The following is a 24,237-nucleotide window of genomic DNA, read 5'->3' on the forward strand; positions in this document are numbered from 1 at the left end:
AGTGTAAGCAAGAAATGACCAAGGTTATGTTGGTCTTGAAAAATAAGTTAAATTAGACTGTGTCTGTATGACTACACTAGTTCCATCTGCTCGGGGAACCAAAATGGTTGGTCTTCATTTGGTTTTGATTTCAACAATTCAAATATGCTTCAGCATGGGTACACGTGCACGTGTGTGTGTGTGTGTGTGTTTATATATGGGCACAGTATCCCTGAGGCTTGGTGTTTTAAGTTTTAAGCTTTCAGCCTATATATCAGAGAAATGTTATATTTATAATGATTATATGTTATGTCACATATTAGGATATATATTCTCTCCACTGCTCTCTGGTGTTTAAAAGAACGAAGCCCTCTTGTAGTGTTGTGTAAGGTCAACTCGTTAATGGCTTATGGAATATTTAAGAGGCCTCAGTGTGATGTCCTTAAAGCACACCTGCAACAGGTAGGTGATTTCACCTACAATTACAAACAGCAAAGAAATATTTGTTTTGAACAAAACACAGTCCCATCTGTCAGTGTGACTGTGAGACCGTCACCGCGTGGCAGCAGTTACTTCAGGTGGTATTCTTGTTCCTGCACCTGCTCCTGAGGCAAAACAAACAAAGCCATTAGTTCCCTGGTTAGAAAGACTATTTCAAGACAATGCCAAACAGTTGGAACTTTAAAAAATTAAACTGAATTACTATTCCAAGGGGTAATTAAATAACAGAACACATTTTACATTTGGAGGGTTAATTTTTAACCAAAAGTATTCCAGTCAAGCAAACTACATTTTCTTCCCTAGTAAGATTATATGAAAGCAGAAAGATTTGCCTAGCGAGGTTCCTACGTTGTTCCCTGCTCTTCCTGGCCCCTACTTTTGGGTGGGCATTTGATCCTTAACGTGGTTCTTTTTATGAAGGTGTATATGTACTTTTTAATTGTGTGCATGTACACTGAGTGGGACTGTAGACCAGTAAGTCAGAATAGGAAGATGGTAGGAAGGCTCAAGAGAATGGTTCTAGGTTTTTATGTTGTCATGGCTATTTATTCCTGAGAATGGTTTTAATATGCAAGTATTTGTTGGACATGGTGATAACTAATTCTCTGTGTTTGCCAATATAGTCTTTAAAAATTGCTTGGGACTGAGCCATTGGCAAGGAAATGATAAAATTCTGTAGGGTTCAAGGGCTATGAAGCATTAGTTCCCAAAGGGCTGAGTCAGCAGTCTAATCATGTAATTTTTAAAAATAGCTGTGGTATCTGTCCTGTTTTCCCAGCACCATTTATTGAAGAGACTGTCTTTACCCTATTGTATATTCTTGCTTCCTTTGTCATAGATTAATTGACCATATAGGGGTGGGTTTATTTTTGGGCTCTCTATTCTGTTGCATTGATCTATATGTCTGTTTTTATACCAGTGCCATTATGTTTGGATTCCATGGCCTCGTAATATAGTTTGATATCAGGTAGTGTGATACCTCCAACTTTGTTCTTCTCTTTCAAAATTGCTGCGGCTACTTGGGTTTTTTGTGCTTCCATACAAGTTTTGGGATTATTTTTTCTAGTTCTGTAAAAAAATGCCATTTTTATTCTGATCATTTCTCTCTTCTACATAGGTGTGTTTATTGCAATTTTCCTTGCCTTGTTTTACTATAGTATATTGGGTGTATTTGTGTGTGTGTCGGGCGGGGGGGGGGGAGTGCATTACTTGTCTTTTGAGTATATAGATTTCTGGAGCAAAATAATACATTTTGAGATCTGATATAGATATTATCATTAGATATTTGACTTTCAGACCAGTGCTGAGATTAAAAGATGCTTGGGTAATTTTTCTTGTGGAAAGGGTAAAAACTGTTTAATAGGTAGGGAGGAAATCAAATAGACTAAGAGCATATATTACATTATATTGAGTGAGTGTGCATGTGTGTGTTTTGATACTTGCAGCCCTTTTCTGTGGGAAGAATATAGTCCCAAACTAGAACAGTGGGCATGGTCCTCTGATTTGACAAATGAAATTTGTGCTGCTATTTAGTAGAACCTTTTAGAACCATAGTTCCATATGGATAATTATTTAGATAGATTTCATATTTGATGCCTAGAAGTAGATGTGTAGAAATACACATTCAACATACAGAACATTTCGGTGTTCTTTATATTCAATCAGTTGGTCACCAGAAAGGACTGGCCCAAAGCACTCTTAACTGGTATGGGTTTTGTAATCTGGATTATTTTATTGTAGTTGTCAGACCTCCAGTTTTTCTCTGATAAAGGTCATCACTATTTTGGGTGACTGGGAATGGAATCTTTTTTTTTTTAAGGTTCTTATTGTTTTTAGGGAAAGAGAAAGGAAAAGGGAGAGAAACATTGATTGGCTGTCTCCAGCACACCCCCTACTGGGGATCAAGCCCGCAACCTGGGCATGTGCCCTGACCAGGAATCCACAGACCTCTTTGGTTCATGGGTTGACACTCAACCACTGAGCCATCCTGGCCAGGCGGAATGAAATATTCTTCATGGAAATAAGATTTTGCATTAGATAGCAGCCAGTATTTTCCCAATTTGACTTATTGTTGAGAAGCCACGAAAATTCTGCTGAGCCTTTTAATTTCATACTAACAAATTCTTCACATTGCAATTAGTTAAAATTAATTTAAACTTGAAAATACAAAGTTTCTAACTCCCTAAAGTCAACAGATTTTAAATAAATAAAAAAGAGATATTCTCTACTGCAGAAAGAAAAGATATTTTGGGGACATAAGAGAAAACCCAGGGTCTTGTTTAAAAAAGCAAATTAGAAAAATTTCTCTTTTAGATGACTTTCTTTTCTTTAAGCAAATTGTTTTTAAAAATTTAATTTGATATATATTTGTTAGAAGCTAAACATTCTTTTGTAATCATTTCTTTGAAGTCTTTCTGAGATTGTATATTACATTATATAATGACAAAATTTAACTGGAACTTAATTATCATAATGCAGGACCTATTACATACATATCCACATTAAAATACCAAATTAACTGATTACTTCAATAAATATGGTAGAGAAAACAGTATAATGAATGATATAATAATGCAATAAGCAAAGCTGTTACAGACAGGACAAATGCAACCTAAACTCACAAATGTATTTCTCTAGCACATAAGAAGCAAGGAATATAATATAAACAATTACTAAGACACATGGTGTTCTGCACTATAAAATTAATATCAGGAAGGCTAAAAGACAAAACGAGATGAGGTTTGCTGAAGAATCTTTTAAATTTTGTAAACAATATCACATCACATAAGAAGGAAAAATAAAGGGAAAAGTTAAATTACTCCACCATAGTATATTATTTCAGTATACTGATTTCAAATACCTAGACAATTTTATGCATAATTGCAGTCATCATTTACAAAAAATATACTCTACTTTGTAAATTACCATAGCTAGTTTTCATGTTGCTTTGTAGTTTCATAGTTGGTTTTTTGAGGGCTTGTATAATATTTCCTTGGATATAAGTTTATTTAACCAATTAATCTTCCCTGATTTAAAGCCATTTGGATTTTCTTTTCCCAACATAATTCTATGTGATTACTTTTATTTATAGACCATTTTTCACCATTGGAAAAAAAAGTTTAGTATGTGGAATATTTTGGTTAAAAAATATGAATATAATATGATTCTTTATATAGGCAGTATTACCAAATTTCTATGCTCCTCAATGATAGGTCAGATTGTAGAAATGTTGATGCCATCAAATGTCAAACCTTAACCTCATCTTAACTAATGCAAAAGCATGTTAAATATTAAGTTATCTATATATATAAAAGGCTAATATGTTAGTGTCCCTCCACCCGTCTGACCAGTTGCTATGATGTGCACTGACCACCAGGGGGCAGATGCTCAATACAGGAGCTGCCATGACACACACTGGCCATTTACAGAGAAACAGCAGCATGGACCTGGTGCTGACAAAGCAACACTTGGCTTCCCCCAAGTGGGACACAAGCCCCACCACTACCACAGAGCAACACCCCACCAAATAGCAGCTGATGCTGCTGAGACACCATGGCACACAATGCGTTCCACAGCCCAGCCCAGAAACAGTGGCTGTGGGCGGTGGGTAATGACATCACGTAGCAATGCCTAGCTTCTTCTGCCTAGTGACTAGCCTCCTTGCAGTTTCTTCAGCCCAGGAACACAACTTGCTTTATAGCCAGGTGCAAACATTTCACACTTTAACCAAATATCTGTGAAGCATTTTCCCATGCCTCATCTCATTTGATACAAAAGTCCTGAGTAGGTAGATAAGAGACTCGGTGAAATCCTATTTTCATTAGCCGGAAAACGGAGCTTTAGAAAGCTTAGGAACTTGACCCAATTGAAAAGAAGTAAGAAATGGTGAACCTTGAAAATGACTTCAGGTTTTCTCACTATGCAGAATATAGTCAAACACGGATGCAGTTAAATATTTTACCCTTTGTTCTCCCTGCATGAGCTACAATAGTAATAATCTGCTTTGTGTTGATATTTATTGCTGACAATTACCTGAAAGAGAAGTTAGGGTGCTTCACTGGGCTGGGGAAAGTTTAGCTAAATCAGAAAGCAGGTCTAATTAAGCAAGTTTATCCTATATCTATAAAAGTCTAAGTTGCATGCACAATACATATAAAGCTTTCACTAGCACCAATCGCATGCGTGTGTTTCGATCGGTCATTGTTCATCATGAATTTGGTTGACACTTCTATTATAGAGAAAGGGCGAATAGCAATATTAAAATATTTCTTCTAATTAATTTCCTTTCAATGTGCACGAATTTATGCACCAGGCCACTAGTTTATTTATAAAATCACTTGAGTTGCTAGTTGGATTTATTTGGAATTTCAGATTATTCCTTTTGCTGAACTCCTTCCCCTTAGTGTAATTCAATACTCAATCTTGACTTTTCTCAGTTTTTTAGTAATAGCTTCCATAAATGAGAGAATTTTCAAAATAGTCAGTGGATTTTCATGTTAAAATAAATGTAAGACATGGGTAAAGAGTGGCTAGCCTGGAGATGTCCCTAATTCACAAACCATGCTATAGCGGTGGAGAGTTGGCATGTAGTAATTGCAAAATAAAAGTCCTATGGCAAGAAGACTCACCTACCTGTAAGATGATGTTCAGGCTTTAAGCAATTCATGGATTTCTTCCTCAAAGTAACATTTATTGATCTAGGTGCTCAGTACAACTCTCTATATAAGATTATAAAAGATAGATAAAATAGAGTCCTAGTATAAGGGTTTAAGTCTAATGCAATGATTTTCTAACCTGGCTGCACCATAGAAATAAACGCTTTGGAAGATTTAAAAATTATTTGTATTCAAATCTCATCTCCAGAATCTGAGTCAATTGTTATAGGTGGGGCTGAGCATGTGTATTTTTTATAAGCTTCTCATATGATTCTAATGTCTAATCAAATATCAGAACCACTGGTCTCATGAGAAAAGGCGGCATCCACCATTAAGTCCAATTCACAACTTTGGTCCCCACTGAACACATATATTTGTGATGACAGATATTACCAGTGGAGCATAAATAAAATAGAAAGCTGTTGGAATTGTAGTTGGTACCTGTTAGAATTATAATACACAAAATTAACATAATAAGTCTTCTAAAAATTCAAGAGATGAAAAACCACTTACTGGTAAGCAGAGCTAAAGAATAAGATACGATTGAGCCCTAGCTGGTTTGGCTCAGTGGATAGAGCATTGGCCTGAATACTAAAGGGTCTCAGGTTGGATTCCAGTCAAGGGTACATGCCTGGGTTGTGGGCTTGAGCCCCAGTAGGGGTGTGCAGGAGGCAGCTGATCAATGGTTCTCTCTCATCATTGATGTTTCTATCTCTCTCTCCCTCGCCCTTCCTCTCTGAAGTCAATAAAAATATATTTTTTAAAAAGATACTATTGGGCATTATAAGTTCACATCCAAACTTTTAGTGTTTTGCTAAATGCATTGTCAGTGTGACTTCACACTTAGCAATTATCACTTTATTATTACAGCTTAGCTCATTCTGGCCTCACCTTTGAATGCCTTCTGGTGTCAAAAAGGTGAATCTTTTCAAAGTCTGATAAATGGGAGAAACACTTTGTTTGAGCCCAGAGAACATTAAAAACCAGCTGTTAATTTGGATAATTAAACAATTCTTTCTTTGGAAGGACACAGAAATCCTTTCTTAGACCTAAATATATTTTGGCAAAATCTTAATTTACACTGTGCTAATTTTAAGATTGTGAGAATAGCGATAGACTGAAATTCACATTTATCTATGAAAAAAATGTGGTAAGTGTTTCAGGTAAGATTAAAAAGAAATAACAAAGAAAGAGGCCAGCTGCCAGTTCACATGGGGACACAGGCACAGGCCACAGACCCAAGATCTGAATGGAACTGTAGAAAGCAGCCCAGTTCATCTAATATTTATTGCTTCCTAACTTCTGTGTTAGGTGTCAAAATATACTTGGGTTCTTCATAAGAAGAAGTTTTTAGTGTAGCAGGGGATAGTCAAACATAAATGTGTGTAGTTAAATGTAAGTATATGTTAAGATGGTGGTATTCACAGGGTTCCCAGACACAATTTTCCCTGTTTCTTTTCCTCCCATTGCTTAAGGGTATTTGCAGTCATGTGTTTGTTTTAATTATTTATTGTCTGACACCCCTTCTCTCTGCACCTCTAACAGTGACAGAATTCCATACAGCTGCCTCTACCATGAAGACACCATAGGCACACAACATGAACAGGAGTCCAGCATCCCAATTTTTGTATATTTCTGATCTAAGTCATTCTAATAATGCCATTCCACTTTCCGTGCATGATTTGAAGGTTACCCTTTCCTGCAGGCATTTATCATGGTCTTGCTCTCTCCACTTCACCAACCCACTCCACTGTCCAGTATGTCTGTTCTGCTTCAGGACTTGGTAGCACAGCAAACCCATCTTCTTAGCTCAGACTTGTGTGTCCTTGGAATATGCAGCTTGAGAGAGGAACTGAGGGAAATCAAGAAGTTGGAAGATCTATGGAAAGGTTTAGACCAGGGGTCCTCAAACTATGGCCCACGGGCCACATGCAAATACAAATATTGTATTTGTTCCCGTTTTGTTTTTTTACTTTGAAATAAGATATGTGCAGTGTGCACAGGAATTTGTTCATAGTTTTTTTTTTAAACTATAGTCTGGCCCTCCAACGGTCTGAGGGACAGTGAACTGGCCCCCTGTTTAAAAAGTTTGAGGACCCCTGGTTTAGACCATACTCTTTTGCTAGTTTTTCCTCTCCTGGCTTTCAGCTTTCTTTGTAAAAGTGAAAATCCTCTTTGGATTTCTGTTAGTGAAACCAGGTACTAAGGTAGGTCTTTAGTGGGAGAATTTCCTTGGGAAAACAAAGCCCTTGCAATACTAATGTAGGTTCTTCCCTAAAAGTGGAGTGGTGTAACAGGGACTTTGGGAAAGCAGGGAATATACTGCTTCATGCTGTTTTGGATTATGAAAGATTTCATAGGAAAGCTCCACTTTTGGATAGTGGGGAAAACCTGTATATATGTATACACACATACATATATATTAAAATATTTTATACATAATGCTTAAAATAAAGCAACTTTCTTTTATCATGTATTCCATTGCTGCTACTACAAAATTTTATTCCCCCTTTTTTATAACACCTTGAAAGAGTTGTATTTATCTTTACAACCTTCATTCTAACCATACCAACGATATTCTGACCACTACCTTTATCCCAAGAGAAATATTGTCAGTATCATCAATGTTCTCCATAGTTTTAAAACCAGTGGTCTATTCTCAGTCTTCATCCTTCTCAATATGTCATAATAATTTGACATAGCCAGTAAGTTCCATCTTAAAGTAATTTACTTAACAGGCTTTTAGAAAAATTAGCATTTCTTGGGTTTCACCTTCTTCTATACTCTTGATTTCAATCTTGTTGATTTTTCTTCATGTCTCCAATTCTACATGTGGGAGTTTCTAGGGTTACCCCTTCAGTTATCTGTGCCTAGCTACACACTCATCCCAAAGGTGATATTTTCAACCTCATGGCTTTAGATGCCATCTGTATGCTGATAACTCTCAAATTCAGATCTTTAATCCTGCTCCTCTAGTGTATTCTCTTGCACAGGCAAAATAGCTGAGTCATTTTTTATTACTCCTCCCTTTCTCCCTCCATATAAAATCAATCCTCGCATTCATTCTTTGACTTCCATATTCCTAACATGTCACAAATATGACCACTTATTTCCAACTCTCATGATTTTCAGTCTTGCTCAAGGCATTATCTTTTGTCTGTTCCACACTAATGCAGGCTGTTAATAATAGGGGAGCCTAGGGACACTAGGAGTATATGAGAACTCTTTCCTTTCCCTTCAATATTTATGTAAACCTAAACTGCTATAGAAAATAGTCTGTTAAAAATCCCTTAACTTTCTATGTGCTACCAGTCCATTAAATTTGTAGTCAATTAAAAATCTGTTATAGTATTTAATTTTAGTGCCTATACTACCAAGATGCATTTACTTTTAAGTACCTTATAAGTATACAAAATTAAATGCTTCGCAGTGGTTCTCAACCTTCCTAATGCCGCGACCCTTTAATACAGTTCCTCATGTTGTGGTGACCCCCAACCATAAAATTATTTTTGTTGTTACTTCATAACTATAATTTTGCTACTGTTATGAATCATAATGTTAATATCTGATATGCAGGATGTATTTAGGCGACCCCTGTGAAAGGGTCGTTCGAGCTCCAAAGGGGTTGCCACCCCCAGATTGAGAACTGTTGCTTTATAGCATATTGTCTGTTAGAAGAGTACAGTCTTCTTTGAAAAAAACCTCAACTTAAAAAATATTCCAAAGGGGAACTATAATTGCATTCCTAAGTTTAGGTATATGGTTAGTACGGTTATCTGATGAAAGTTGAATAACAGGTGGCCATTCGTGATAGCAATTCTTCATAAAATTCCCTAAATATCAAAGAGAGTGAACAAGTAGCTTTTAACAATGCAACATTTCTTTGATGTGTACAGATTTTTTTATGAGAATTTCCTTTGTATTATATAAAATATCCATGGTTATCTCAATATAAAATATTTTAAGATGTTAATAGAGTTTATTACCTAAATTAAGAAAAATAAGAACTTCAAGGAGTTGCATAATCATTATCTTACCCATGTAGAAAGTCTTATGCTGGCCAATCTGCATGGAAAGTATTCACTCCCTGGCCTAGGTATGGAGACCAAAATTGGAGTATTGTTTTAAAAATTATTATCCTGTTGGACTGCCAGTAGCATTCATGAATTTTTCCAACCCACTTCCCACTTTATTCATTCATATGCGTTTAAGGCACATTTGTTTGCTTTCATTCATTCACTTATCTAATAGTGCTTTGTGCTGTATTAGTGAAAGAAATCTCTAAAACTATTTACAGTTAGTCTAAAATGAACTGGATAGCAACATTCCAAGCTGGGATCTTTAGAAGTATATATTATGTAGCCATCTGAATTACAGGCCTTATGCTCTACTGATTGATGTGCTTCCCATTTAAATATAACTTATATGCAAGGAGGTATGGGTCAGACATTTTGTACTGTTTCTAGAAACTTTCAGTCAAAGTGAACCCATCATGTTAGGAGCTCGTCCAGCATGGAATGTACTCTGTTGGGAAAACATTATTTAAATCAGCTGTTCTCAACTCTGAAGGTCCCAGAGAACCCTTCTGGAGGCCTGTGAGATCTAAATTACTTTCATAATAACTTAAATATTTTTGGGCCATTTTCACTGCATTGACTTTGTATTAATATGCAAAATAAATGGCAGATGAAATGTTCAGTTGGTTCCAGTGACTCAGATAATAGGCCGCAGTTAGGTTCAAAGAAGGGTGCGAAGACAGTGTTAAATTTTGGAATCTGAATCTTGCTCTACTGAAACAATGCTTACTACCTTTTCATCAGTTTTTACACATGCAGAGCAAGAATTGGATTTCTGTTTTAAGGAATGTGCTTTAAATATCGGATATCTGTCTTTATGCCATCAGCACTAATGAGTCCCCTTTGGCCTTTGTAATATCATGAACACTATGACTGGAAGTGCTGTGTTGGCATTAAATTAAACTGAAAGTGTGCCAGCATTAGGCTACTTACTCTTTACTGGGAGAGATGTTTTCTTTATGTTTCAGTACTGCATAAATCTTGTAAATCATGACTACATTTCCATTTACTATTCCTGTTATTTAAACTAGCTTAACTTGATAATAGGGAGAACCCTAAGGTGATTATAAAGTTATTTTTTTAGTAGGAAATAATGTAAAATAAAATTTCAATATTTTCACTATATTTTAAACACTTGTCTAATGTACCAGTTAACCCCTTTTTTTTTTCATATTAAGCAATTCAGCTACTGCTGTACATGTTGGTTATTTCTGATAACAGTAATCAAAATTATTGAGAGGAAATTAAAGTTTCTTGGTGGAGAGAGATCTGGAAACATATGGCTAATTGGACCAGCTATGAAATACTACAAATATTATAGTAGACAATGCAGGAAGTTTGGAACTCAGAAGCTTAAATATAATTCAACAAATAATGAAGGACCTATTTTTAGAAACATTGTACTTTCAGAATTCTTTCCCTTTGTTTGGATCTTCCATAAGAATGTGGCCAAAAACCATCCATAGGTTATGCAGGCAAAAGTCCATACACTAATCAGTGTGTATCTTTTCTTTAAATGGAAGAGTAGATATTTTATTATAAGATTTACTATTTGAACCTTCTTCATTAAAAGAAGTATTTAGTTTGTTTTGTCTTATATTCTATCTCAGGAAAGAGACCCATAAAAATGCTTTTAGGTGCCTATGAACCAAAAATCTTTATTCAGGAAAGAGAAAGTACCAGATAAGTAATGTCCCTGCATATGTTTTGTCACTAGGCAAATTGAAACCCAGATAAATATTTGTATTGTAGAGCAAAACATTTCTTCTTTATATCATATACTGTTCCTCTTATTGTCCTTTTTAGAGGTTCTCTTCTAAACTAAAAAAATAAAAAGAATATCCTATATAAGAAAAGGCTAATATGCAAATAGACCAAACGGCAGAACAACTGAACAGCTGGTTGCTATGATGTGTGCAGAATATCGTGGGTGTTGGCCACAGCAGGACGGTGAAGCAGGTGAGCCGGGGTGCCAGACCAAGGTGGGGCGCCAGTCTCTGTCATCAGGGCGAGCCTCTGGTGGTTACTAAAAATTCTTTGCTCCCATATGCCACGGTCCCGCCTGCTGCTTGTACCTGCTGCCCAGCCCAGCGCCATCAGCAGGTGCGAGCGGTGGCTGCTAGCCCTGATTGCCCCTGAGGGCTTCTCCACTTCCCTCTGCTCCTGAGGTGCAATCGGGGCAGCAGCTGCCACTTGCACCTGCTGATGGCGCTGGACCCAATCACTCTGCGCTGTCAGTGGATGTGAGTAGTGGCAGTGGTGGGAGCAGGGCTGCTGGCTGACAGGGGACTGGGGGCCATGGCAGGAGGGGCTAGGCGGGGGTGCAAAGGATGGGCTGAGACCCACCTCTGTGCCTACTGCAGCCTCGCAGTCCACAGTTCCTTTCAAGGTGCACGAATTCGTGCACTGGGCCCCTAGTTCAACTATAATACCCTCCCTTTCCTCTGTGAAAAAATTAAGCATTGGTTCTTTAACTTATAAGTCAGTTTTCCTTTTACATAATTTGTATTTCTTATTGTATTGCTTCTTGTATTCTGCTGCTTTATAAAATACCCTTTTCTGTTTCTTTTCTACTTTATTTTGAAAGAAAAAAATTTCTCCTTTGGGATACCTAATAACACCTTGAGCCTCAATTGTAATCAATTAACCGAGAATATTTACTGTTTTTTAATTATTCAATTTGTTCCCTTTTTTGGATATTAGTCATGTGGCTCTTAATAAAAATGCCATTTCTGCTTCCATGTTTTGTGAAAGCAGATTTATGACTCACTAGATTGTCACCTCTGTAGATGGACTAGGGTGTGACAGGCCCTGTCTTGATAACTGTGCTAAATGGTTAGAATACAGAGCATTGAGGAGTTTCCAAATCATGTTATCATCAATAAAATAGAGTAGTTTTGTACTGACTTCTCCTGTTCCTAATGCTTAAATTCCTTTAAGAGAATGTTAAATTTTTAATCTATTTTCATCTTTGCTGGTTTTTCTATAATTTCTTTCTTTTTTTTTTTTGGTTAAAACAATGAGTAGTAACTGGATTTTTATACCTGCATTCAACAATAGTTGGAGAATAAACCTTGTGGTTCATGACATGTGATAACAGATTGAAATTTGGGACACAAATGGCAATTTCATTTCTTTCATTGAGTTTCATGATGCTGGAATGCATTCCAATATCCAAAGGCAAGGAGGCACAGAGCCCAGTGCTCTCCCAAAGCTTCCTTCTGAAAGCAGACATCTGTTGTGTGCTAACCGAGCAAAATAAAATAGAGGAGGAAGGATTGTTTGTTCTTGCGTCTTTATTAGTGCTCCAGTTTCTCACAGAGGAGAGTGGGAAATAAATATATCATATGATGATCAAATACAAGTGTTGTCATGAAAATTAATATTTGATAGTGCTTTGTCTTCCTTTGATGTGAGACAAGTTATTGTTTTTCTCTGTGCAAACGTTTACTTTAGCATATTACTCAGGTCAATGAAACTTGAAGTCAGTTTTAACAAAGACTCACATCAAAACCCTTGGGAGACATTGGTTACAATTAAATATCCTTACCTTTTGGTCACACATCTTGATATAAGGAGATGTCCTATTGTTGTCTTTACTTTAGGTAAAATTAACACCAATTAAGTGTTCCTTATCAAGATGCCACACCATCAACATCTGTAATATTGCTGCCCCACGTGATCCAATGGAACCCTTGAGTGTTCTCTCAGCTACAAATTTGCTACATGATATCATTGCTCTGATTCTGCAGTTGCTATGGTACCCTGAACAAATTCTCAATATTGGTCCCTCAAGGCACAAATTAAGAGTCTCCGGCATTGTAGGATGTCAAGTGCTTAACTTCCACTGGTCATGATGCTAATTTGAGTTCTTGAAAAGAAAAGCAGCTCTTGAATTGGAATAAACTGTTTAATAGAATGCTTTTTATATAAAAATCCTATAAGATTATCTCGGTTAATAGATGTACTAAGGTATCATTGTCCATTTATCTATCAAATTCTTAAAGAATATGTACAAGTTTATTATATAGAGATAAAACATACTATGTAGAGATAAAACAATGAAATATTCTAGATTCAAGTAGTGCAATTATTTAAGATAACATTAAGAACCTTGGAATCACTGGAATATTCACCTGACTTAATTCTACAGTATCTACAAAAGAATTCATTTTGACTTGGCTTAATAATATAAATATTATAGCAACTGAAATGCCTGCCATACTTTATTTACTTGAACAGCTTTTTTGAGATCTCATTCACATATAATAAATTTCACCCATTCAAAGTATTAAATTTAATTCTGTGTTTTTAAAATAAAATCATAGAGCTGTGCAATAATTACTAAAATCTAATTTTAAAACCTTTTCATAATCCCCAAAAGAAATTACATACCTACTAGAGACCTGATGCACGAAATTCATGCAAGAGTAGGCCCTCACAGCCCCTGCTTCGTCTGGAAGGTCATCTGGACGGTCATTCCACTGTTCAGCTGTTCAGTTGATTTGCATATTATGCTTTTATTATTATAGGTTTGCAGTCATGCCCCATCCTCCATTTACCCTCGGCATTTGACAAGCATTAATCTACTTCCTGTCTCTATGGAGCTACTTATTTTGGACATTTCACAGAAATGGAATCATAGAATCTATGGCCCTTTATGATGGTTACTTTCACTTAGTATCAGGTTTAAGAGTTATCCACTATTGTAGCATGAATCAACACTTCATTCTTTTTATGATCAATTAACATACCATTGAACGGCTATACCACATTTTTTCTTCAGCTGGCTGTATTTGGGGTATTTCATTTTTTTTGGCAATTACAAATAATACTGATGAACATTCATATGTGAATTTTTGTGTAGATGTATATAAGGGCCACCAAACTATTTTCTAAAGTGGCTGCAGCATTTTATAATCTCACAAGCAATGTTTGGAGGTTCTAGTTTCTCCACATTTTCACCAATACTTGTTAGAGTCCATCTTTTTTAATTATATCATCCTTATGGGGGTGAAGTGGTATCTCATTGCAGTTTTAACTTGAATTTCCCTAATGACTTAAGAAAGTGTTGGTCTTGTTTTCATGTACTAATTGGCCATTTTTATACATTCTTGGCAGAAATATATATTCAGATCCTTTGCCTATTTTTAATTGAGGTATTTTTTGAGTTGTCCTTTGTATATTCTGCATAGAAATCCCCTTTCAGATACATGATTTGCAAATATTTTTCTTACTATGTAGACTGTCCTTTCAGCTTCTTGACAGTTGTATGTATTTGGAGCATAAAACTTTAAAAATGACTTAGAGGAAGTCTAACTTGTTTATTTCTTCTGTTGCTTGTTTGTCAAAACATTGCTTATTTCAAAATCAGAAAGATTTACTCCTGTATTTTCCTCTAAGAGTTTTATAGTTTTAACTGTTATGTATTGATTTTTTATCTATTTTGAGTTGATTTTTATTAATGAGTTGTGAGGTAGGCATTCCACTTCAATCATGGCTTGTGGATATCTAGTTGCCCCAAGATTATTTGTGAAAAAAGTTTATCCTTTTCCCATTGGAATATATTGGCATCCATATCACAATCCAGTTGACCATAAATGTAATAATTTCTTCCTGGACTCTGGACACAGTTTTATTCCATTGGCCTAAATATCTGTTCTTCTGCCAGTAAAACATTGTCCTGATTACTGTTTTTAGTAAGCAATGAAATTAGGAAGTGTCAGTTCTCTCAATATATGTTTTACAATGTTTTCATACTTTTTTTTTGCCAGTTTGGCTCATTAGATAGAGTCATTGGCCTGTGGACCGAAGGGTTAAGGGAATGTACCTGGGTTGCAGGCTCCTCCTGGGCCCAGGTTGGGGTGCATGTGGGAGGCAACCAACCAATGTGTTTCTCTCACATCATTATTTTTCTGTCTCTCCCTCTCTCTCTCTAAAAATCAATAGCAAAATGTCCTCATGAGGATTCAAAAAAAAAGAATGTTGAGCTCTACCACAGACTTCCCAACATGTGTTCCCAAAGAGAAAACAACACTAAACCTAAAGCACAGTCATTGGGAAAACTATCCTGGTTTCTGGTTACAAAGATGACAATAAAATCTTTGGGGGAATTATTGCTTGAGATCATTGGGAATGAAATTTAGAGCAAATTGTCTCCAGGTTTCCAAAAATGTGAACCTCTGAAATCTGAACCTGTATCATTCTTTATAGAATTACCCAGTCAAACCAATTCACTTATAATCAAACATACCTTTTGCTGTTAAGAGTTTAATGTGCTGATTGAGTTGTCCAGGTGACATATACTCATTATTTTCAGTAATTATTTTCATTAACCCTATGTCTACAATTACTTTGCTAAGTTAGCTCAGTAGAAAAGTTAGTTTATACATTTCAAAGGTCAACAAATTATTTCAGTAATTCATGTATCCATTGCTAGCTTCTTTGACATTTCTTAATTGTCCAGTAAAACTACTTACTTTAAATGTAAGTACTTGAGTTTCCGTGGTGGGCACACAGTGCAATATACAGACCTCGTATCATAAAAATCTACATCTGAAACCTATATTATCCTATTAACCAATGTTACCCCAATACATTTAATAAAAAAGAAAGTATCGGATAGAAATTTAATAGCTAGTTTAACAAAAGCGTGCAAGTCAATGACATATGTATAAAAGAGGCCAGTATAGACACTAATAAAAAATAATTCTGGTAAATCACAACTACAAGACCACAGAACATTTATATTCTGTTAAGATAAGATCACATTTTAATTTGTACTACCTTAGTCATAATTACTTGGAGTCACTGAATTTAAATCATCCAATAATTTCTATGTAAGTAGGAAATAAGATATTATAAATATATAATTATTACACTGGAAAATAATAGGATCATGTACCACAAACTGTATACTTAGCAAAATTTCAAAAGGCAACCACTTTCCATCACCAAGAATTTTTAGCAAAATGTGCCTGTTAACTTTGCTGAATTTTTTTTTCCAGGGAAAGAGTACTTTTTGGTGTAATCTTTGATATAATTGTTTAGAATATTTCAGTTCCAATTATAAGTATTTTCCAAAAGCTAGTCTTAATTATTTGAAGTTGGCCAGCTGTCATATGTACTCATTTCTTTCAAAGGCTCTGTGTCACGTGAATCGGGTTGAGAGAATTTGTGAACAGGAAACTTACCTGAATTTGTGCCATCATTCCTCATTAGCTTAATCACATCCCAAGCTGGACAGATTAGAAAGACACCGAGTGTGGATGCCCTGGAGCAGAATCAGAGCAGATTGGCCAGAAGAACTTGCCAGAACACCTGATGCTCAACATGTCACTTCAGTTTCTGGGACAGAAATCGGTCCTGTTCATCTGCTAATGGAAAGATGTGTCAAAACTGATTATCAACGGTTTCCAGTTAGATTTCGATACAGATTTGTAATACAAATCACTTGGGATTTATGTGCTGCTATTTGCAATGTCTGACAGGCTTTTCTAGTCTTGTTTTCCTTATTTTTTCTTCTGTTTTGAAAATGTTTATAATTTTAGAGAGAGAGAAATGGAGAGAGAGAAATACATCAATTTTTTGTTCCACTTATTATGCATTCATTGGTTGCTTCTTGTTTGTGCCCTGTGAGTCAAACCTGCAACCTCGGCATATCAGGTGACACTCTAACCAACTGAGCTACTCTGCCAGGGCATTATTTTCCTTATTGTTTCAATGATAGAAATTAATATTTTCCAGGAATTGCAGCTGCAGTCTTTTTAGCTGAAGTCATTGCCTCTATATCACCAAGACTTACGACTATAGCGTGGACCTTGTTATACTGCCAGATTGATCAGATTATAGATATGGCAATATATATTTTTTTGAATCACAGATTTTTGGGAATCTACTCACATTTTTGCCAGACTGCCTGGGGCCTTACCAGAGTAGTAATAGGAATAAAGCAATTATTTGTACTTACAGTAAATATTGAGCTGGATTTACCTGACATAAAAATGTTTTAGGATACTACTGATATAGAACTTTAAAAATTACACTCTACTTTCTTGGCAAAAACTGTTAACAAAAGTGGAAGGACATTTGTTACTTTAGCCTATCTGGCATCCACTTATTTAAAAAAAAGAAACATGCAAACAGTATTGCAAGCATGTGAAATCTATACATGAATTAAATGTAAATCCCTTAAGCATGAGCTTTCCTTCCAGTGGCAAAAGACCAAGACAATTCATATATAAATCATGTAACTCTTAGAAAGAAAACATATCAGCATTCTTGCTTTGGGTGCCATTTTATTAAATATGGTGCTTGGCCTCAGATTTAAGTACATGAAAGACGTGAAAGAAAATCACTTAGATATCTGGTGAGAGCTAGAGACAGAAAATGACCACTGAAATTTAGTTGGATGAATTGATAAATGTAAGCAGCCAGTATACTGGGGTACTTAAGGAAAGCTCCGTCCTTCTGGCCAGGGTAGCTGTGTTTTCCACTCAGAGTGTTACAAGGACTGGCTGCATCAGTATCACTTAGGACCCTGGGGAAATGCAAAAGTCCTGAGCAGCACCAGAAGCATTATTTGTACCTTGGACACTTTTTATTGCTCCTAAACCATGCTCAACATTAGTTTAAAAGTATATTTATTTCTTACTATAAACTTTACAAAGTCGTGTCACAGATTTAGAAAAATCAACAGCTAGAAATTTCCACCAGTATTTCAGTATTATTTTTTAAAATAATTTTGCATAAGAGATGTTATGCACTACTCACAATGTTGTAAGGATTTTTCTTAAGTAACATTTTAATGTCTGCAGAATGTTCCATCAGAGTGATGGACTGTAATTAAATAATACTTGTAGTAACCATTCAGGTTAATTCGACTTTGTCATGATCATTACTAAAAATAATTGTACAGGAAGAGCTTATATGTGTCTGATATTTTTTTATGATATTTTTTTCAGATATTTCAATACATGATGAATAAAAGGCCATGAATGTTAATTAAGACTTGTGATATGTACAACTCTACTCTACTTTTGACTATAATAAAATAACATCTACTTATTTTAAGTATTATACTCTATTCAAACTATAATGTATTTCATATAGTTCAACCAAAATATTCCTTAAATATGTAATAGTACTTGTCCGTGATGAAGCTTTCCAAATAGTCATTATATATCCCATATAGTGTTCATATAGTAAAATCCATAATGATAGAATTGAAGCTGAAACCTTATAAATTGAAGAAAAAGTGTAAAAGACACTGTTATTCATAATTAGATCATATAGGAGCAGTCCTTGGAACTTACACTGTCATGCCAAATAAATATCTACTTGAAAAACCCACTTAAGAAGAAATATAAAAGTCTTTGAAGTAAATCAAATAAAATGGAGTGTGAAACATCTGATAAATTATACTTCATTGAGAGACTTCAGGAATGACTTACAAAATGTAAAATGTACCATGTTCATAGACAAAAAAAAAAATTTCAAAATGGTATCAAATGTACTTAAGTTACAGAATGAAACTCCAAGCTAAATACAAATAGGGTTGTTTATGGGCTTTACTAAGCTATTTTTAAAATTATGAAGAATCAAGGAAAAGAGCTGCTGGGAAAAGGGAGCTTGGCCTATGTTAAATCAGGATTTACAATGAAGGCTCTAGGAATTCAGTGTGAAAGATCAAATATTAATCCCCACAGTAGAACATATAAGCAGACTTTATAGAAGAAACTTTATACATGGAATATATAAAATTTTAATATGACAGATTGATATGTCAGATCAATAGGAGAATAACTTATTCAATATAGGTTCCTATTAAGATGTGTGTCTATATAGAAAAAATAAAATTGACATTTACCTTGTATATAAAAATTAACTGCAGCTTGATTCAGGACTTAAGTGACAAGTGGAAAACTATTAAATTTTAGTTGAAAATACAGATTATTTCTCTGAACTTTGATTAGGGAAGTATTTTTAACATTATTAAATACATCCCAACTATAAGATAAAATATTGATAAATTTTACTTAATAAAATAAGCATTCAAAGAGCTCTTAAATAAGTATAAAAATAAGTTATGAATTTCATATATACTTGGTGAAGATATTTGGAACACATAATTGACCAAAGGTTAGTGTCAAGATTGTAACATTAACGTGGACAAAAATTTTTTTTAAAAGGAAAGCTCTTAGAAGAATGAGCAGAAGACCTAAATAGGCACAAAAGAAAAACACTGGGCAATTAAAATGTAGAGGTATCAAAAACCACTATTAATTAGGGATTGGCCAGAGTTTTAATATCTCACAACATTGAGTGTTGGCAAAGCTGTGCTCAAACAGATCCCTTCTAATTGTCTTTGGGAGGCAAATTAGTGGAGAATTTTGGGCATTATCTTGTAAAATTAAACATCAACAAAGGATAACCTGGCAATTGTCCTCCTATCTGTATCTCAAGAGAATTCTTTGCATCAGGATACATATGCAAGAATGTTCAGAGCAGCATAAGGCTGCAAACAATCTAATACTCATGGACAGGAGGGTGGCATGATATCCTGGCTTGTTCATGCAATATTATAATGTAGTAGAGGCCTGATGCACAAAGATTCATGCAAGAATAGGCCTTCCTTCCCCTGCCTGCTGGCACTGCCTTTGCTCCAGCCAGAGTCACCTTTCCGCCTTCGCTCCCCATTGCTTCAGCCTGGAGCCCTGTTTCCACCTTCATTCCGGCCAGTAGCCGCCTTCCGCCTTCCCGTAATGCCCAGAGGCCTGGAGTGGCCAGGGAGGAATGCCTGCGTCATCCCCATGGCAACAACACAAGCATCCTGGCCCAGGTGCTGCCATCTTTGTCACATCAATTTGCATGTTCCCTCCTTATTGGCTGTGGGCACCGCCATCTTTGTTGCAAAGTGATGATCAGTTTGCATATTCCATCTTTATTAGGATAACAGACAACAAACTACATTGAGATGCCAATATAGATGTCTTAGCAATCAAATTTAAATAGCAAGTGTCAGAAGATTACATATAGTATGATACCCACAATACCCATTTTTTTATGTTTAAGTAAAAAAACATAAAAAATACATTTAAAAATATATATTTGCCCCAATATACTATCTTCTATACTAATAAAAGGGTGATATGCTAATTAGACCGGACATCTTCTGGACATCCTTCCGGACAAAGTCACGGCGGGGGCCAAGGCAGAGGTGGTTAGGGGGTGATCAGGCTGGTAGGGGAGCAGTTAGGGGTGATCAGGCAGACAGGCAGAGGGAGTTAGGGGCATCAGGCCGTCAGGCAGAGTGGTTAGGGGTGATCAGGCAGGCAGGCATGCAGGCTAGTGGTTAGGAGCCAGCAGTCCCAGATTGTGAGAGGGATGTCCAGCTGCCGACTTAGGCCTGATCCTGGGAGTCAGACATCCCCCGAGGGGTCCTAGATTGGAGAAGGTGCAGGCCGGGCTGAGGGGAACTCCCCACGCATTAATTTCATGCACCGGGCCTCTAGCCTATAATAATAAAATTGTAATAAGCTAATTAGACCAGACGTCCTTCCAGACGAAGCCAGGGAAGCCCAGGTCCCAGGTGCTAGAGGAAAGCCGGTACTGGTAGCCGGGGGAAAGAAGGCCTACTCTTGCACAAATTTTGTGCATCAAGCCTCTAGTACTATACATATATACACATACCAACACACTTGGAATATACTAGGTATATCGGTTAATAATTGAGGATTTTGTAATCAAAGAAAACACAATAATTTCAAGAGAAACATCAAAAGTGCTTTATTCAAAGTAATGTCCATCACCAGCTACACATTTCCCCATCTTTCAGGTAATCTGTGGATACCGTCCCAGATGGTGCGTTATCATGAAGCAAAGTTACTTTGCCATGTCTTCTGGCACATTTTGGTCATTTCACAATCAAAGAGTGGTTCAAATTGATTATTTGTTTTTGGTAGCGATCAGTATTAATGGTTTCACCTGCTTTTAGAAACTCATAATACACCACACCTTCCTGATCCCACCAAATGCAGAGCATTGTCTTCTTTCCGAAGAGATTTGGCCTTGCAATCGATGTTAATGGTTGACCTGGATCAACCCATAATTTTGTGCATTTGGGATTCTCAAAATAAATTCATGTTTCATCACCAGTCACAATTCGATGGAAAACAGACTTTCTTTCATGCTGTTGAAGCAACATTTTACTGATAACTTTTCGCTTTTCCATTTGTCTTCCGTTCAGTTGGTGTGGCACCCATTTTCCTTCCTTTAAAATCTTTCCCTTTGCTTCTAAACAATCGGACATTGTTTTCTGAGCAACATTTAATCTTTCTGCAAGTTGTTTTTGAGTTTGACACACAACTTCATCCAATAATGCTTGTAATTGTTGGTCTTCAAACTTTTTTGGACGTTCTTTGTCTTTCACATCAAAATCATCACTTTTAAGCGCTTAAACCAGCGTTCACAAGTATCTTGAGATGGAGCATGTTCACCATAAACTTCCCGAAGTATACGATAACTTTTTCTTCAAATAAAGTAATGAATTAAAACTTTCCACAAATGCTCTTTTTTTTGGCACAGAACTCGACATGTGTAAGCATAAAAATATCTATGATGTTAACGCCTTCAGCAAATTTGACATATGAAGTTTTGAAGCTTGTTGTTTACACAACAAAATAGCATACATATCAAATCACATATATATCAACATATGTGTAACTCCATCTATTGAAAAAAATCCGCATTATTAACTGGTATACCTAGTATATACAGATGGATAAACACACATATGCTATGCTTAAATATATATCAATACACACATAAATTCATATGTATATTAATACGGTATGTTCTCAAAATCATGACAATAATCACAAGTTTTGAGACAGTGACTCAGGTAGAGGAGCAATGGGGTGCGGGGGAGGCAGTGCCTGGATAGAAAAGATGTCAAATATTCTAGAGTCTGTGTAGATGTTTATTTTATTATTGAATATATGCATTAATTATGTTCTTGAAAAATAAATGCATATTTTCATTTATTCATGCATACGTACAAAAAAACTTATGCATGATACTGTAACATGCAAAAAATTGAGAAATCCTTTTAAAAACAAGTTCTATCATTTTAAGTCAAGCATTTTCTACTTTGCTTTCAGCTTGATGACATCCTGAATCAGATCCATAAGCTCCAGAAATCTCTGGATGAACAGAAAGAAGTCAATGAAAACTTGGAAACTGAACTCAGGCACTTACAGAACAGGTAATTATTTCACAAAATGTGTTCAATTCAAGTTTGGGACCTTAGAAAAGAAACTCTTGGTATCTTTTCTTTAAATCATTCTCTTAAATATCAATAACACGATTTTCATTAACAAGAAATATTAATGAAAGAAGTTTACAATCAATACCTGAATCAACAGACATCTAGCTCTTACAATTTTTTGTAATAGATGTTGAATAGCATAGTAAAGACAATTTGAATATTCAAAAACAACTCCAGTTCTAAAAGTTATAGACTTTCTGAAAGGCAGTAGGAGCTTCCAGAATACATTTCACAGAAAACAGAATTATAATATCTGCAAGAAAAATTAACTTGTAAGCCATACAGTTTGCTGGGTAGTTGATAAAAGAATCAGTGTGCCGGGGTCCAACCCCAGCAGGTCCAGGGGTCCCCAAAGGCGTGGACGGAGTCGGCAAAGAAGGAATGACACAGAGACAGCATTGAGTTGATCAGCAGCCTAGCCAGGATCTCCAGCCAGGATCTCCAGCCAAGTTCTGGTCTGGATCTCTAGCGAAGCTCTGGTTAGGATCTCCAGCCAGGTTCTGTGTCCATGTTCTCTGGCTAGGTTCTCCAGGTTCTCCAGCCAGGTTCTGTAGCCATGTTCCCTTGCTAGGTTCTCCAGCCAGGTTCTGTGTCCAGGTTCTCCAGCCAGGTTCAGTCACCAGGTTCTTGTCAGGTTCTCTTGCCAATTTCTGTAGTCAGGTTCAGTCCAGGATCTTTTGCCATGTTCTCTCCAGCGAAGTTCTTCTGTCTCTAGGTTCTGTGTAGGTTCTGTCTTCTTTCTGTCTCCTTCTAAGTTCTGACTTGTTACATCTTTTTTATACCAGTTGATTCCAATCCTATCAATCTCTATTCCAAAGGTTAGGGCGTTTCTTATCTCCATTCCAGGGAGTAAAGATTATGTAGCTTAAGCATGATTGTTCATAGTTAAAGTGATTAATTACCCGCCTGGCACTTACTTAAGAGGTTTTTTTCCCTCCCTAACTTCAGGGGAAAATCCCTACCTGGGGAAACAACCTTTCTGAGACCTTGGTTAAAACACATAGTGCCAAGAAGGTGAGCAAACATATTAAGAACAGTATGCCATATATGCCAGGTCCCTTGAAACAGCAAGCATGGACCGGCTCCCGGCATCAGTGTATTAAGTGAAAGTAATGGTTTGAGTAACTGATAGATTTGTGTAAATGTGTGTTTTATCTAAGTGATTGAGGTGACATTGAGAAATGTTTTCACCCTAGAGAGGTAACAATGAATGTGGTATAATTCTTGCTACAAGCAAACGTGGGCAGCGGTGTCAAACAATATGATTTGTATTATAAGGAAACTGAAAGGACAAGACAAGATTTGCACTCAAATTTATACAAATATTCTCAGGAAAGTAAGAGATTGCCTGTGATTGAAGCTTAGATAAAGCCACAAGCAGTCTAGGCAACGAAGAGGGCTTTTGACTTTTTTCTGGGTAGACATTTGCAGCAAAACCACAGAAAAGCCCACAGCATTGGACAGTAGTATCTTGGTATAAATCAGGCTGAAATAAAGCTGTGATTTCCCTCTGAGTTAAATGAACAAAGTCAACTATAAAATTGTACTTAGAGGAATAGTTCTTAAAGATCTTTGGATATAGTGTGGAATACTGCTTCTTATTTAAATTTAGATTTTAAGATAAAGAAATTTACATTAGAAAGGCACTATATAAACTTACATCTAGCTATCTGCAAATGGAGCCAACTTGTAAAATTTA

General features: G+C 36.1%; 1 protein-coding gene across 2 annotated transcripts in view; it reads left to right on the top strand.

Moving 5' to 3' along the window:
* CCDC102B (coiled-coil domain containing 102B) overlaps window positions 1-24,237 on the top strand; it is a 148,065-nt gene that overhangs the window by 107,223 nt on the left and 16,605 nt on the right. For both annotated transcript variants that reach the window (XM_081098052.1, XM_081098053.1), the window contains one exon: window positions 22,372-22,475. In XM_081098052.1, the coding sequence (XP_080954178.1) occupies window positions 22,372-22,475 (104 nt within the window). The remainder of the gene's footprint in view (window positions 1-22,371; window positions 22,476-24,237) is intronic.

This window comes from Myotis nattereri, assembly GCF_964212035.1.
Source record: "Myotis nattereri genome assembly, chromosome: 8".
NCBI classification, from domain to species: domain Eukaryota; kingdom Metazoa; phylum Chordata; class Mammalia; order Chiroptera; family Vespertilionidae; genus Myotis; species Myotis nattereri.